This window comes from Salvia miltiorrhiza, chromosome 1 (genome assembly GCF_028751815.1).
Source record: "Salvia miltiorrhiza cultivar Shanhuang (shh) chromosome 1, IMPLAD_Smil_shh, whole genome shotgun sequence".
In the NCBI taxonomy this organism is placed as follows: Eukaryota; Viridiplantae; Streptophyta; class Magnoliopsida; order Lamiales; family Lamiaceae; genus Salvia; species Salvia miltiorrhiza.
Window position 1 is genome coordinate 65793564 of NC_080387.1, and position 14659 is coordinate 65808222.

The 14659-nt window shown below is 36.1% G+C and overlaps 3 protein-coding genes across 3 annotated transcripts; 1 reads left to right on the forward strand and 2 right to left on the reverse strand.

Annotated features, from left to right (window-relative positions):
* The first annotated feature begins 9 nt into the window (after nt 1-9).
* LOC131005104 (putative late blight resistance protein homolog R1A-10) lies at nt 10-2736 on the forward strand. The gene is given in 2 exon segments (XM_057931916.1): nt 10-2055; nt 2057-2736. Coding segments are annotated over 2 exon segments (2511 nt in total). The 5' UTR covers nt 10-162; the 3' UTR covers nt 2675-2736.
* A 780-nt stretch (nt 2737-3516) lies between these two features.
* LOC131011725 (uncharacterized) lies at nt 3517-5207 on the reverse strand. Its single transcript, XM_057939529.1, has 2 exons — nt 4673-5207; nt 3517-3533 (listed from the first exon to the last, which is right to left on the reverse strand). The coding sequence occupies exons 1-2, from the start codon at nt 5205-5207 to the stop codon at nt 3517-3519; spliced, it is 552 nt and encodes a 183-aa protein (XP_057795512.1).
* A 654-nt stretch (nt 5208-5861) lies between these two features.
* On the reverse strand, nt 5862-9944 carry LOC131005105 (putative late blight resistance protein homolog R1A-10). The gene is made up of 3 exons (XM_057931917.1): nt 9271-9944; nt 6197-8462; nt 5862-6109 (listed from the first exon to the last, which is right to left on the reverse strand). The coding sequence occupies exons 1-2, from the start codon at nt 9709-9711 to the stop codon at nt 6234-6236; spliced, it is 2670 nt and encodes an 889-aa protein (XP_057787900.1). The 5' UTR covers nt 9712-9944; the 3' UTR covers nt 5862-6109; nt 6197-6233.
* Nucleotides 9945-14659: the final 4715 nt, after the last annotated feature.

Consider the following 14659-nt stretch of genomic DNA (forward strand, 5'->3'; position numbering starts at 1 on the left):
TCTCAAATTTCTCTAGTTCTGACTTGCCTTAAGCATACAATTCATCATCTTCAAATATCTTCTCAAATCTCATTTGTTCCCCCTTCCCCAGAAATCATAGAATCTGTAAATAACGAGCTACAGTCCTTACGAAAAACTCTCTTAAGACTGGATCGCAGCAGCATGAAGAAGGCCAACGCTTTCGACGACCAAATCAGAGTCGCAATCTGTAAATTAGAAGATGTGCTCGAGTCGCAATTCTCAAATCGGATTCTCTCACAATATGAAGAAGGGATTAGCAGAAATAGGATTCAATTCTCCATCGATCTGCAGGAATCGGAGCACGAAATTCGTTTACTCGTGGAAACGTTGAAGGAGATGGAGCAGGAATACATCCAGCAATTAGACAATCCTAAATTGCTCGAAGACGCCGACGATGATGAAATTGCTGTTCCATTAAGAATTCGTCCTAGTGGAAATGAGTCAAAGATGGTTGGATTGTCTGATAAACTCCTCGAAGTTACAGATCGGTTGGAACGTGTTGATGGGAATCATGTGGTGATCCCGATAACTGGGATGGCCGGCATCGGTAAGACTGTACTTGCTAATGAAATCTTCAATGATTCCAACATTTTGGAACGCTTCAATTTTCGTGCTTGGGTGACAGTAGGTAGGAAATGGCAGTTGAAAGAAATCTTACTTGCCATTGTAGCTCAGGTTGATGCTGACATGGCTGAAATGATCATGGATGAAGAAGTGAAAAACATAGGTGATTATTTGAAAGAAAGATTGAAGGGTAAGAGGCATCTCATTGTGTTGGATGATGTGTGGGACAAACAAGTTTGGAATGAGTTGAAAAATAGTTTGTTTAAAGATGATAATATTGGAGGGAAAATCTTGATCACCACTAGGTTAGACCATGTAGGTCGAGGTGCTAGCAATAATGTATCAGGAATCGTGAAAATGAGGTTGTTGAATAAAGAAGAAAGTTGGGATCTTCTTCGTGAGAAGGTTTTTGGAGAAGAGTTATGCCCTTATCAGCTAGTGAAGATAGGGAAGAAGATTGCAGAGAATTGTGACGGTCTTCCTCTCACGATTGTGGCGGTAGCCAACCTCTTATGTGAAGCAGAGAGGAAGCCCGAGTACTGGAACGAGGTAGCTCTCAAGAAAAACTCGGTTTTTGTGGATGCATACGAAGCGATATCAAGAGTAGTATATCCAAGTTACAAGTACTTGCCTCTAAGGTTGAAGACGTTCTTTCTCTTCATGGGAGTTTTTCCTCAAAATTACGAGATCCCAAAATCCAAACTCCTCACTCTGTGGGCTGTAGAGGGATTTCCTGAGCCACTACGATGGCAAACTGCAAATGATTACAGTGAGCATCTTTTGAGAGAGCTTATTTACCATAATGTTGTGATGCTCTACCGTCAATGCACAGTTTGGAATAGAAAATCAACTGGAGTGAAAACTTGCGGTGTTCATACAGTTATGTGGCATTTATGCAACAAAGAAGCTAAGAAAACTAAGTTTTTCCATACTTTTGTCAAGTATGGTGACGTTCTTGAAGATGGTATGCAAGGCCAACGGCGATTATCCATCCATAACAACATTTTATTCAGCATCAAAGATGTTCATAACTTGATGCAGGATAATTGTGCATCCACTGCTCGTTCTCTCTTATGTTTTGGTGCATACTGTCGTTATGAAGTTCCTGTTTGTTTTGGTTTGAGGTTACTGCGGGTGCTTGATGCTCTTACAATCCGTTTCTACGAGTTCCCTATTGAAGTAGTGAACCTTATTCAGTTGAGGTATCTTGCCCTCACTTGTGATGGGGATCTCCCTTCTTCCATATCCAAACTTTGGAGCCTTCAATTCTTGATCATGTTTCGGCATCTTAGCATCAAGCCTTTTGAGGATCCTTCATACATGCCTATGGAGATATGGGATATGAAAGAACTAAAGCATCTTCAGATTGTGGGAAGCGACCTACGAGATCCCTGCGGGGCTTCCTTCCTTACCATACCTCTCAACACTTTTAGATGTGAGTGCTCTCAGCTGTACCGATGCCATTTTTGAAGCAATTCCTAATCTAAGGAAGTTAGGCATTCAAATTGAGTCAGAGCCGGATGTTGCTGAGCCATTGAGTTTCTTTGATCAAATTTCTAATCTGAAAAGACTGCGAATACTTAAATGTGTTGTCGCGAATCCTGACCTCATGTCTGCACTTGCTCTCCGGCCGAATCCTCTTTCTACATTCCCATTAGTTCTTAAAAAGTTGCATTTGAGCGGCTTGGGCTATCCTTGGGAGTGTATGAGTATCATTGGGTCATTGCCAAATCTTGAAGTCCTCAAATTGCGATGCTATGCCTTTCAAGGTCCGACATGGATTGTAGAAGAGAAAAGATTTCCAAAACTTGGATATCTTGTGATTGAAGACACTGATCTTGTTCAATGGGAAGTTAAAGAAGGAGGATGTTCATCACTTTACTCCTTGAGCATAAAACATTGTCACTTATTGGAAAAGATTCATGGGGCACTTGGTTTTGGGTTAGATTTTGGAAAAATTGAAGTAGTCGACAGCAACCCTTTGGTTATGACTTGTCTAAAGCAAATTACAGATGCTTACTCCCATTCGGAATTTTATCATCCTAGTATTTATTCTCACTCTTCATGGAATGATGGGAAACTCAAGTAATGACTCTCTTTATTGCTACTTGTATTTTCTGTTATAGTACTATGTTTTCATTTTCATCTTTGAATTTTTATTTGTTTTGGTTAATGTAAATGTAATATTTGTACGTTCGTAAATCGTATATGTATACCGTGTTTGTATGTGTAACTACATTTTCATAACAAACTAGTATTTGCACCTATTGCAATGCGGGAAAATGTTTTTATATTTTTATATTTATATAAAATTAATATCAGTTCATTAATTATGATACTTATAAATATAATAAAAAATTAGTTTTAACTGAATATATTTGAGATGAATATTGAAAAAATAAAAAATAATTCACAATAATAAAATTTGATATTATGTAAATGCAAAAGGCTAAGTTAACATAATTTAAAAATAGATTTATTTAAAAAAGATGAGAGACGAGAGAGAATTTTTTAAAATTTTAATCTTTAATAAATATAACTTTTACATTTTAAATCAAATATTTACGTAAATATATTATCAAATTAACGCTTTTAACGTAATCTTTAATTCATATTAATATTTTATAATTAGTCGAATTTAATAATTTTAGAAAGAAATAAAATTAAAAAATAAGAAGTTAAAGGAAAATGAAATAGATAGAAAAAATATAGTTATAAACCTTTAATTTTATTACAACTATAAAATTGTCACTCAAGTTTCAAATTGATTTAAAATTAATTTTGCATTGAAAGTTGCCTTTTTAATACTCTATCAATCTCAGCTAAGTTGATCAACTTCTTTTCGGCACAAAATTTAAGAAACTAGTATTTTAACTGTGTTCGATAATAAAGTGATTAATTACATTTGTTAACAGTTTTTTTTTTAACTTTTCAGTAGAAAATACAAACTATCAAAGAGGAAAGATGAACAAGATTAAAAAATTTAGAATAAAATCAAATTCGTTATTACAATTTGAACTCACGAAAACGATCGAAAAAAATATAAATTTTAGTGTGCTTAAAATAATCATCCAACTTTTCTCATCTGTATTGTCCTCATACGAGTGGATAAAATTTACTCTATATTCAATTATATAGACTTATTTTACTTTTTATAAAAGGTAATGCATTTTTAAATCATATATGAATATATCTCTATTTAACTAGAGATATTTTGATGGACATTTTAACTAGCTAATATAAATTTGATAAAACTATATTGTTGAGATATTGATTGGTAATTTGACTTATACAACTATGAAAAATATCTTTATTTTAACCCTTATACTATTGGTGAGATTCATTTTATATGAGTTAAAAAATTTATGATTTTTTTATAATTACTATAAAATAGTACTAATTTTATTATAATTTTATAATATAAAAAGAAATTCAATGTCAAAAATTATAAATTATTTATATTTTTTACTAATTTAATTAAATAACTATTAATGTGTATTTTATGCGAGCAAAACTAACATTTATCAATAGTATAGGCAAATTAAAGATTTATTAATTTAATTAAATAATTATTATTAGCGTGTATTTTTAGAGCATCCACAATGCTTGCACCCATAGTGGGTGCAATACCATGGGTCCCACTTCTATTGCACCCACTCCCACAATGGTATTGCACTCACTATGGGTGCAATAGATTTTATTTTATTTTTGAATTAGTTTTATTCTAGTTTCCATTTTACAATAATTAAGAAATTAAAATTTCATTGAATTAAAATTCAAATCCTACATTGTTAGAAATAAAAGAAATACAAGAAATTAAAATCCTAAATTACTTAAATTAAAACAAACATAAAATAAAAAATCCTAAAAATCTACGGGATGTTGTGTCGTTTTTTTATCTCCGCCACCTTGCACATGTGAAACGCCAATTCGTCGGGATTCATTTGAGAGGTGTCCCGGCTCATCAACATGCTATCGGCGAGGTCACGTTGAACTTGGGAGAATGTTTCCATTGCATTCACCATATTCGCCATGTACCCGAGAGCTTTTTGGTTATCCTCCGACGTCTCTTCGGCCTTTTTCTTGCCTTTGCGCTTGTCTCGCTTGGCCGCCTTTTGGCCTTGGGGCCGGGTGGAGATAGAGGCGTCACTAGAAGTCGTTGTGGGAAGACCGTCGGACCCCTTTGATCGTTTGTCCGAATGGACATCGGAGTGAACATCCCCGCCGAGACTTGAAAATTTCTTCGACTCGCGCAAGATCTTCCATGCATGCGAATACCGGAACGGAACACGGTACTCGGCTAGCCACATTGCCTCTGCTTGCTCCAGGATTTGAATATCACTCATGCCTGATTTCCATTGATCATGGCATTTTTTGTGCATGGCCTCAAACCTCTTCGTATCCTTCGACACCCGTTGAAAGTGAGATTTGATTTGCGTGACGTCGCGTGAAATAGATCCTTCGGGCCTTTTAGCGTTGTACTCGGCGCAGATGGAGCCCCAAAACTTCGCCCCTTTTTGATCGGCACCCACCACAGAGTCGTGGGTGTGCTCGCAATACAAACGGCAAATTAGCACCGTTTCTGCCGGATAATAGTTGCTACGTTTGGATGCCGCCGGCATAGAAGCAATCTCCTCCACGTCGGGCTCGGGCTCGGCAACGGCGGCAAACCGGGGGTTCAAATTGGTGCCCGCCGCTTGAAAGGCATTGGATTCTTGCGTGAACGGCAAGAATCCTTGCCTGGAAGCATTTGATTCGCCGGGGGATGGATTTTGAGGATGTTCACGCCAATAGTTGCTCCAATCGCCTTCCATTGTTATTTGTTGAAATAATTTAGAAGATGAGGGGAATGGATAAATGAGGAGAATGGATGAATGATAGATGATGAAGAAGAGAATGAGGTTGTATATGTATATATAGAGGGAGTATAGAAATTTAAAAAAAAAAAAAAAAAAATCAGCAACGGAAAAAAAAAACGGTCCAAAAACGGCTAGTTTTTAAATTTTTTTTTTTTTTTTTTTTTTTTTCGGCCGAAAAGGGGCGCGTGTTTTACACGCCCCCTCCATCGCACCCGAAATACACGAGTGCGTAGCTTCGCCTCCCTCCTTCGCCCCCTCCTTCGCACCCGGGTGCAGCATCGCTGGTGGGTGCGATAGGCCGGGTTCGATCCGGCCATCGCACCCACCATTGTGGATGCTCTTAGAGAAGCAAAACTAGCATTTATAAATAGTATAGGCAAGTTAAAAAACACAATCACATTCACCACAGTTGATAAATAGCTGACAACAATAGTTTTTTAATTTATTGATACGACAGAAAACACACAACTCACATTATGTTTCGAACTAGAGTTCCCGATCACACAACATCAAAAGTAGAGAATAAAACAAACATTTTCAAAAACAAATTTAATCTCAAACGATTAAAATTGCAGCATCTATTTGAAGAGCAAACAGAAGACGAGACATCAGGCTGCACCAGCGAAATAAGGCGTCTCCGTTGAACTTTAATATGCATTGACCCACTGCATAGTTTAAACGCTCATCAGCAATGAAATTCAGTGTATTGTTAATTTGTCATGTGTTGAAAGGAAGAATTGCAGGGTACATACCTAGTAAGATAGTCTTTCTCTTGATCAATGGCTCGAATCAATTAGGTTCCTGCCCACATCCAGGGCCGATTTGGAGCTTGAACCGAACCCCCACTTTGGGTTTCCGCTGTTCCTCCTCATCCCTTTTCACCTCCATGATCCTCTTGGCAGAGTCGACTGCTGGTTTGCGAAGGCGCTCAATCTCCAAAAACTCCAAGTAGTTACCCAACTCAACTGGAATATGTTCGAGTTTTTCGCAGTTCTTAAGCACGAGACAGCTAAGACAAGGAAAACTATCAGCAGAAACCACCCACACAACTATATCTGCATTTGTGATGATCAGGACTTGAAGACTTTCGAAAACACTAGCAGCAGCATTCCAGGAAGTTCCACTACATGCATTTTCTTTCAACTTAAGAACCTCCAAGCTGTTGATCTCAGCCAATGTGGACATATGCTCCCAATCGAGGAATGTATTCGATAGTGTCAGCCTTTTGAGGTTCGGAGGGAAACAATTGGACTGAGGGAGGCGAGCGAGGCGAGGTTCAGAATCAGCGAGTAGATCATTCATCAACTTCAGCTTTTCAAGACGACTCAATTTTTCCATGGACATGGTTTTAAAAAGAGAGGCAAGTTTCCCACGAATTCCCAATTCCTTGAGGTTGCAGGCCTTTTCACATACCTTTGCCGTGCAAGATTCAGGCGCCAATCTGCTCAGTGTTTGCAGGTTTTCACCGCCTGCACCATCCCATTTTGGGTCCAAGACTATGGCTGCTTTCAACTTGAGATGCCTCATACGATACATCTTCCATATATTTGCTTTCATGGTAATGGAACGTGACTTTGTCTCGACTACAAGAGTTTGTAGGTTCCATAGCTGGGAGAGGGGCTCTGGAAGAAGAGTGAGAGTCTCAATGTGCAGAGTGACATATCTCAAATGAATTAGTTTGGTCACCTTTGCAGGAAATTGATGGAATCTGATAGATATTGACTCCAAAACTCTGAGCAAAATGAAGGCATCCGGGATGGTTGATATGTATCTAGCATCCAACTTGACAGGCTCCTTGTAGAAACATAGGAACGAACGAACGCGAGGACCGTTCAGTTTTTTAGAGAATAAGGTAGTGAGATCAGAATGGAAACAAAGACGATGGAACTTTTCAACATCAGAAACTGAAGGTTCAAGTATTCCTTCCTTATTTTTCCTTATCTCTCGGAATAAGTTCTGCTCCACAGCGATCTCTTTGCAAAATTCACGAATCATATCATGAACACGACATGTTTTTATTTCGCCCATTAGGTTTTTCTGATCAAGCATGAGTAAGTTCCTGCTGACAAGATCATTTAAATTTTGCTCTGCAGCTTTCTCCAAACTTGTTTCTTTAGGCCGCACAAATCCCTCTGCAATCCACAAGCGTGTCAGCATCCAAGCTGGAACCACGTGTTCTTCAGGAAACACAGCCATATAGAGAAAGCATTCTCTCAAGTAATCAGGCAATGTTTTATAACTCAACTCCACAGCATCTGATATGCGTTTCTCCTCGTTATTCTGTGCAAACTTGCTCACATTTTCAGACACAGTTTCCCATTCCCTTTTGAGAAGACGGGGTATATGCGTTTTCACGAACAGATCCACAAGAATACCTCCAACCACCACAACTGTCAACGGCACTCCATGACACTGTTTGGCTATTTTCATTCCAATGCCTACCAACTCACGAAAGCAATCTTCTTCATTCCCAAATACCTCCAACTGGAGCAGTTTCCAACTTTCATCGTCTCTAAAGAAACGCAGCCTGTGGGGCTCTGTGCTGAAGTGGCTAACTTTAGCTCGTTGACCAACAGTCAACAGACGACTGGTGATCATGACTTTACTCAATTTATTGCTACTAGGCAACACATTTTGTATGACTTCCCAGTCATCAGGCCTCCACACATCATCCATTACCAACAAGAATTTCTCTTTGGACAGGCACCCACGAACTGACTGCGCTAATTCCTCATCACTGAGGCCAGACATGTCGTTGCTGGTGAATTTTCTCAGAATGTTGAGAAACACATCCCGACTGTTGAACCTCTGAGAAACATAAACCCAAATGCGGACTGGGAACTGAAAACAGATTTGTTCGTTCTCAAAAATCTTCCACGCCAGCGTTGTCTTCCCCAAGCCAGGCATACCGATGATGGAGATTACATCAAGCTTCTCCTTCTCATCCATGAGATAGCCTATTAGTTTTTCTTCCTCGTCTTCGAAACCCACCACTTTCTCTCGTCTGATGCACTGATCCTGAGTAAAATGCAAGTTCTGATACATTAGAAACTACTGCCGTGCTGTTCGAAATTTTTCTGAATGAACCACTATTAATTCTCTAATTGATAGACTGATAAATGAACATACAAATCCTCAATTATGTTGAAATGTAGCACACTCTTTCTTGTCTTAAGCTGTTAATACGTATTTACATCAAATACCACATTATTCGAACAAACTAACTTTTACCCGCAAAAAAATTTATCCTTCAAAAAATTCAAACTTCAATTTCGCTTCCACAATAAACGTTCTCCCCAATCCTTCATCAAATTGATCATACCCAATAATCAGTTTTCCTTCCCCCTTTCAGAACTCTCAATTATCAACAAAAATATTGTTGGTCAATGCCCATTTATCTCATACTATAAAATTTCGTTTTGTGCATCAAACATAAGGAAAAAGTGATTAGAATATGCAGCAACAAAGCTATTAAATTATAATTTGTGAAAAAAGAATTAAAAAATCACGCAGCATTCCTCCAACCAACAAATCGATCATAACAAATAAGCAGCACACTGGAAAAAAGCAATCGAGCTTCCGTTAAAAAACAAAAATAAAAAGAGAAGAAAGAAAGGGGATCATTTCTGCAACCAACATTATCCAACAAATCACAACAAAATCAAGCAGCGCCGCCAAAAAGAAGCAAAGGAGCTTCTTCAACAATCGGATTATCGACGATCAGATCACTTATATATAGTTCACTGTTCACCACCAAATATGGCACCTACGAGATCTGACCAACTAAATAGTCAAATTAAGGCGAGAACTGAAACACACAATTTACCTTTTTAGGCCTCGGCTGCTGTTGGTCAGCGGTGCCGGCACCGGCACCGGCACCGGCACCGGCCCCGGAGGGGGCAGCATAGTTGGCTTTGACCAAGTCGAGCACCGGCTTTACTTTCTCGTCTCTGAGGGACCTAACCTCTTTGGCCAAGGTGAACTTCTTCGTGTTGAGGCGGCTAATGGCGCCCTTGCCCTTGGCCGCCGCCAAGCACTTGTCGACGGTGTCTTCAACCTCGTAAACGACTTCTCTAATCTGCTGCTCTATCTCCTTGAACAGTTTCTCCTTCCGTCTTTCGCCGGCGTCGCTAAGGAATGCCTTCATGATGTTTAGATCCTTGGTGAGCTGGTCGAAATCATTTTTGGAGCCGGATAACAGATCGTTGTACCATTTTAGCGTATCACGCAACTCTTCCAGCAGGAATGTAAGTGCAGTCTCCGCCATCTGAGATAGAGGGAGAGAGTTTCACAGAAGAGTGAGAAGAGTTTGTAGATCGTCAACGACCATGGGCTACTGGCGTAAACTTTAAGATGGAATCTCCCTTCTCCCTTCCATCTCCTCTCCTTTTTTTTTTTTTTTTGTTTTGTTTTGTTTTGTGAGCACTGTATTTGCATCCGGGGGAACACTCAACGCATTCCTAAGTACTTTCTCTCCATCCATATATAAAAAATAAAAAATAAACAAAAACAAAAACCTTAATGATTTTACATCCTCTTTACGTCCACATAACAAAACTTATTGTTCAGTATATTAAGAATGATGAAAATATATTTTAGTTAGTATTAAGATTGATGAAAAAATAAAAAGTAAGAATAAATGAGATATTAGTATTACTAGTGAGACCTTATTTTAGTGGCAAAGTTGAGGCACTTAAAAACTCTCATTTATGATAGATCTTGGGTTCAATTTTATCTGCGTGCGATGATATTTTTTCATTTTAGGTGGTGTTGTATTCCCACCTGTGTGCGGTGTTGTATTGTTTGGTGTTGAAGTCTCACACGCAGGGCTTTTGTCTGCGTGACGGTGAGGTCCCGTCTGCGTGCGAGTTGCATAATTGATTATATTCAGATACTTATAATTTTTAAAAAAATGAAATATTTAAAAGTAATGAGATATAATCCAAAAATAGTTAGCAAGTTCTTTTATGAACGTTTCAAAAAGAAAATGTAAGAAAAAAAAATTGTAGACGGAGGTAGTAGTATTGATTTTTGTGGCTTTCTTTCTTCACCCAACTTTGTTGAATTCCGTTATTCACTTTATAGTTTATATACATCTTTGAGCTATTTATTAAAATGTGTGTTCTCTAAATCATAGTGCAATTTTTATGGACAGAGGAAGTACAATATAATTATGGATAGTAAATATGGGCGTAACTAATTTATCGACTTAAATTGAATACTATTCCCTTTCTTCTTTTAGAAATGTGTACTATTATTTCTATCTACATGAGTTTTAATAAATATTATAGTGCTATGATAATAAGAGTATAAAAATGGGAGTATGTGATAAAATTATAAATAAATTGAAAAGATGGGCATAAAAAGTAAAAAGTTTGTGATGGGGTATTACATTTTTAATATATGCACATATATTGTGTCGATTGTTAGTAAACAAAATTATTTTAATAATAATAATACCATATACTGTTTTTTTTTTAGAAATAATTTGAACGAGTAATTATATACTTTCTTCATCCATTAAAACTATGGTTTGATCAATCATATAAGTGGCCTAAACCTTTTATTAATATGCATTAATGATTTAGTTTTTTGACTTTTTTTAGGGGATTAATCTGGACTGATCGATATTTTAGGATTAGTTAAATTAATTAAATAGTATTAAAGCTATATTTGGGCTAGCTGAATTTTAGAACTATTTAAATTAATCAAATAGTACTTAAAAATAATACTCCTTCTCTTCCCAAAAAATAATTAAGAAAATTTAATAAAAATAATGAAGTATATTGTGAGGAGATAAATACTCACATAAGGATAATCTTCATAATGATAATTAATTATCTTGTGAGTGGAAATAGGGTCTATCATGATAATATGTTGTGGGATAGAATTTATAGATGAAAATTGACTACTCCCTCCATCCCATAACAAATGTCCCACTTTTTATAATGAGATGTCTTATTATAAATGTCACATTCTTTTCTTGGTAATATATTTGTTAAGAAAATCGACGAAAAAATTGCGATGAACACAAAGGATTTACGTGGTTCGGGCTGAAACCCTACATCCACGGGACCAAGAAACGGAGCTTCTATTATTGATTCACGAACTGAGAATTTTACAGAATGTTACAAGTGTTAACTAGTGTTTTTTATTAGACACCCAATTTGCTCATTATATAGCAAACTTTGAAAATAACGAACTGTAAACAACCATAAAAGAAACTGTTATGCAAAACAGTTATGACTTCTAGTTCTGCAAAAGGAACTTTGACTCTAGCTCTGGAGTGTTTGACTCTGCCTTGGCAACTCTGACTCTGATATGCCTCGGCTCTGACTCTGCCCAGAGCGGTCCCTCTGTTCTGACAGCAGCGTGATCTCTCTTCTCTGACAGCTTCGCGATCTCTCTGCTCTGGCAGTAGCGCGATCTCTCTGCCCTGGCAGCAGCGCGCTCTCTCTGCTCTGATAACCTCACCAGAGTAAACTTTACAACACCAGAGTATACAAACTGGATTATAAGCTTACGAAATCATAAACAACAAATCTCCACCTGATTTCTAAGCTAATAATCGACAACAATAACAAAAGCTCCAGTTCTTCCTCCGAAACATTTTAATTCTGTATCAAACTTCAAATCAGCAGATTTACCAACTTAAGACAATGTTCAAACTTAGCAGTAGGCAAAGCCTTAGTCAGCGCATCAGCTGCATTCTCCTCTGTCCCAAGTTTCTCCATCTTCACCAATCCTTGATCAACTATATCTCTTATGAAATGCATTCTGACATCTATATGCTTAGATCTCTCATGAAAAGTTTGATATTTCATAAGATACAAAGCACTCTGACTGTCACACTTCAAAATTACAGAACTTTCCTCAATACCAAAATCGTGCACTAATCCTTTGAGCCACACAACTTCTGTTGCAGCCATGTACTCTGCTTCAGTGGTTGATAATGCAACTACAAATTGTAGTGAAGATTTTCAACTAACAGCTGATCCAAAAAGTGTGAAAATGTAACCTGACTGAGATCTCATGTTGTCTAAGTTGGTAGCATAGTTAGAGTTGATGTATCCCATCAGGAAAGGCTTGCTGATGTCTCCCTTCCTCTGGAACAAAATAGCTCTGTCCACACTGCCCTTTAGATACCTCAGCACCTTCTTGAGAGCTTCCCAATGCTCTCTACCATGATCCACCATATACCTGCTCATAACACTTATAGCTTGTGCAATGTCTGGCCTAGTGCAGACCATTGTGTATATCAAGCTTCCCACTAAATTTAAGTAAGGTATATTTATCATTTGATGTCTCTCTGCATCATTCTTCTATCTCTATATTTAATATTTAAATAATTTACACCAACCCATTTTATCTTCTACATATTTCTTAATTTATATGTCTAAAAGTAACGAGACATTTATAATAGGACGGGGAGAGTATTTTTTATGGACACACAAAAATGATAAGAAATTTAAAATGTAATTGTTTATTAAAGATGGATGGAGCAATGATTAAATGAAGACTACAATATTAAAATAAAAATTGATTTTAAAGTTGTATAATGGCCCAATGTGTTATATTGAAAATTATATAAGTTTTATTGTAAAAGTATAAAAGGTAGTATACGATAAAATGAATAAATTTTTTTATTGTAGAGTTATGTTTGAATTTATGAATCAGCGTAATACTCCCTCCATCCCACTGTAAGTAAGACCTTTTTTGGGCACGAAAATTAAGAAATGTGTATTTTGTGTGTAGGTGAAAAAATAAAAAGGTGTTTAAAGGGAAAAACTTTTACAAAAAAAAAAAAGAGTTAGTGGGACGTTCAAAATAAAAAGAGTCTCAGATACAGTGAGACGGAGAAAGTATAATGAATACTGAAAATGAGTTAAAGTTTGAAATTGTTAAAGTTTGAAATTGTAAGTTGTAAGTTTAAGATGGCCTTTTCCTCAAAAAAAAAAAAAAGTTTAAGATGACCTCAATGTGAACGGGACCAAAATAACAGAAAGAGCCTAACTTCTGTAGATGAAAATGTGAACCGACTAAAATAACAGAAAAAAAAGCCTAACTTGTGTAGATGAAGTAAATGATTGCATGTGTTAGAATGATGAATACATTAATTTTCTACCACCCCTCGAAGAAAAAAAATTAATTTTCTACAAGTAGTATCATTCTTTACACACGGAAGACGAACTCTATACTATTTGCATCCGTTATGACTATTGTCCACACACGTCTTTAGGTAGATTGGATTGGAGCAGAGAGAATTATGATGAAGTCAAAAGTTGTGGGCGAATTTGACAAAATGAAAATATTTTAATTCTAAACGAGAAAATGAATGGGAACTTTCCTTTTTATTTTCTCCGGCCAAAAGTATGATGTGATTTAAAAGACACAACTTTTTTTTAAAATAGTTGAAAAAAGGTGTATAAAATAAAGAAATTAATTTAATATATTTTTTCTAAATATTTAACATAAATAAAATTTACAATATAATGATACATGTATTAAAATAAAAGGTTAATTATTTATAAATTAACTATACCTAAATTTTAATTTTTAACTTGATCTATTTTTTGGTCAAAAAAATACATAAATTTTATTTTTTTTAGATTTGATCTGACTTCAAAAGTTCGTTGATCAATAACTTGATTGTCTGAATATAGAAAAAATATAGTAGAATTTTGTGACACCACCTTTCAAACTATTTTTTCATCATTTTTGGTGATCAAAATCCAACAATATAAATATATGATTATTAGAAAGATAACATCAAAAACTTTTCAATGAAACCTTCGAATTGCCCATCGAAATTCACACAATCAAGTTATTAGTAAGAAAACTTTTGACTCATGATAATTTGTATATAAAAAAAATTATGAAAGTTTTAACTAAAAAATAGATTAGTTAAGAATTAAAATTTAAGTATAATTTATGTATTTATAAATAATTAATTCTAAAATAAAAAATATCACACTTTTTATATATAGATTAAATAATAAAAAAACACACACCTTTATGGACGTACTTAATGCTTAATATTTATAGAGTGATAGTGAGAGAGCCGAAAGCGCACTTTGTGAGGGGAAATGGAAATCTTCAAGAGAGAAAGAGGGCGAGCGAACGTCACAAATACTGGTCTGTCACTAGGGAGACTAGTTCTCTAACATTTATTACACACACAAGTGTGCCTACAGAATACTTCTAATTAAATGTTG

Excerpts from the sequence above, each read along its gene's own strand:
- LOC131011725 (XM_057939529.1), bottom strand. The coding sequence starts at position 5,207 with ATGCCGGCGGCATCCAAACGTAGCAACTATTATCCGGCAGAAACGGTG.
- LOC131005105 (XM_057931917.1), bottom strand. The coding sequence starts at position 9,711 with ATGGCGGAGACTGCACTTACATTCCTGCTGGAAGAGTTGCGTGATACG. Across the intron at positions 8,463-9,270 it reads AGCAGCCGAGGCCTAAAAAG|GATCAGTGCATCAGACGAGA; the intron begins GTAAATTGTGTG and ends CATTTTACTCAG.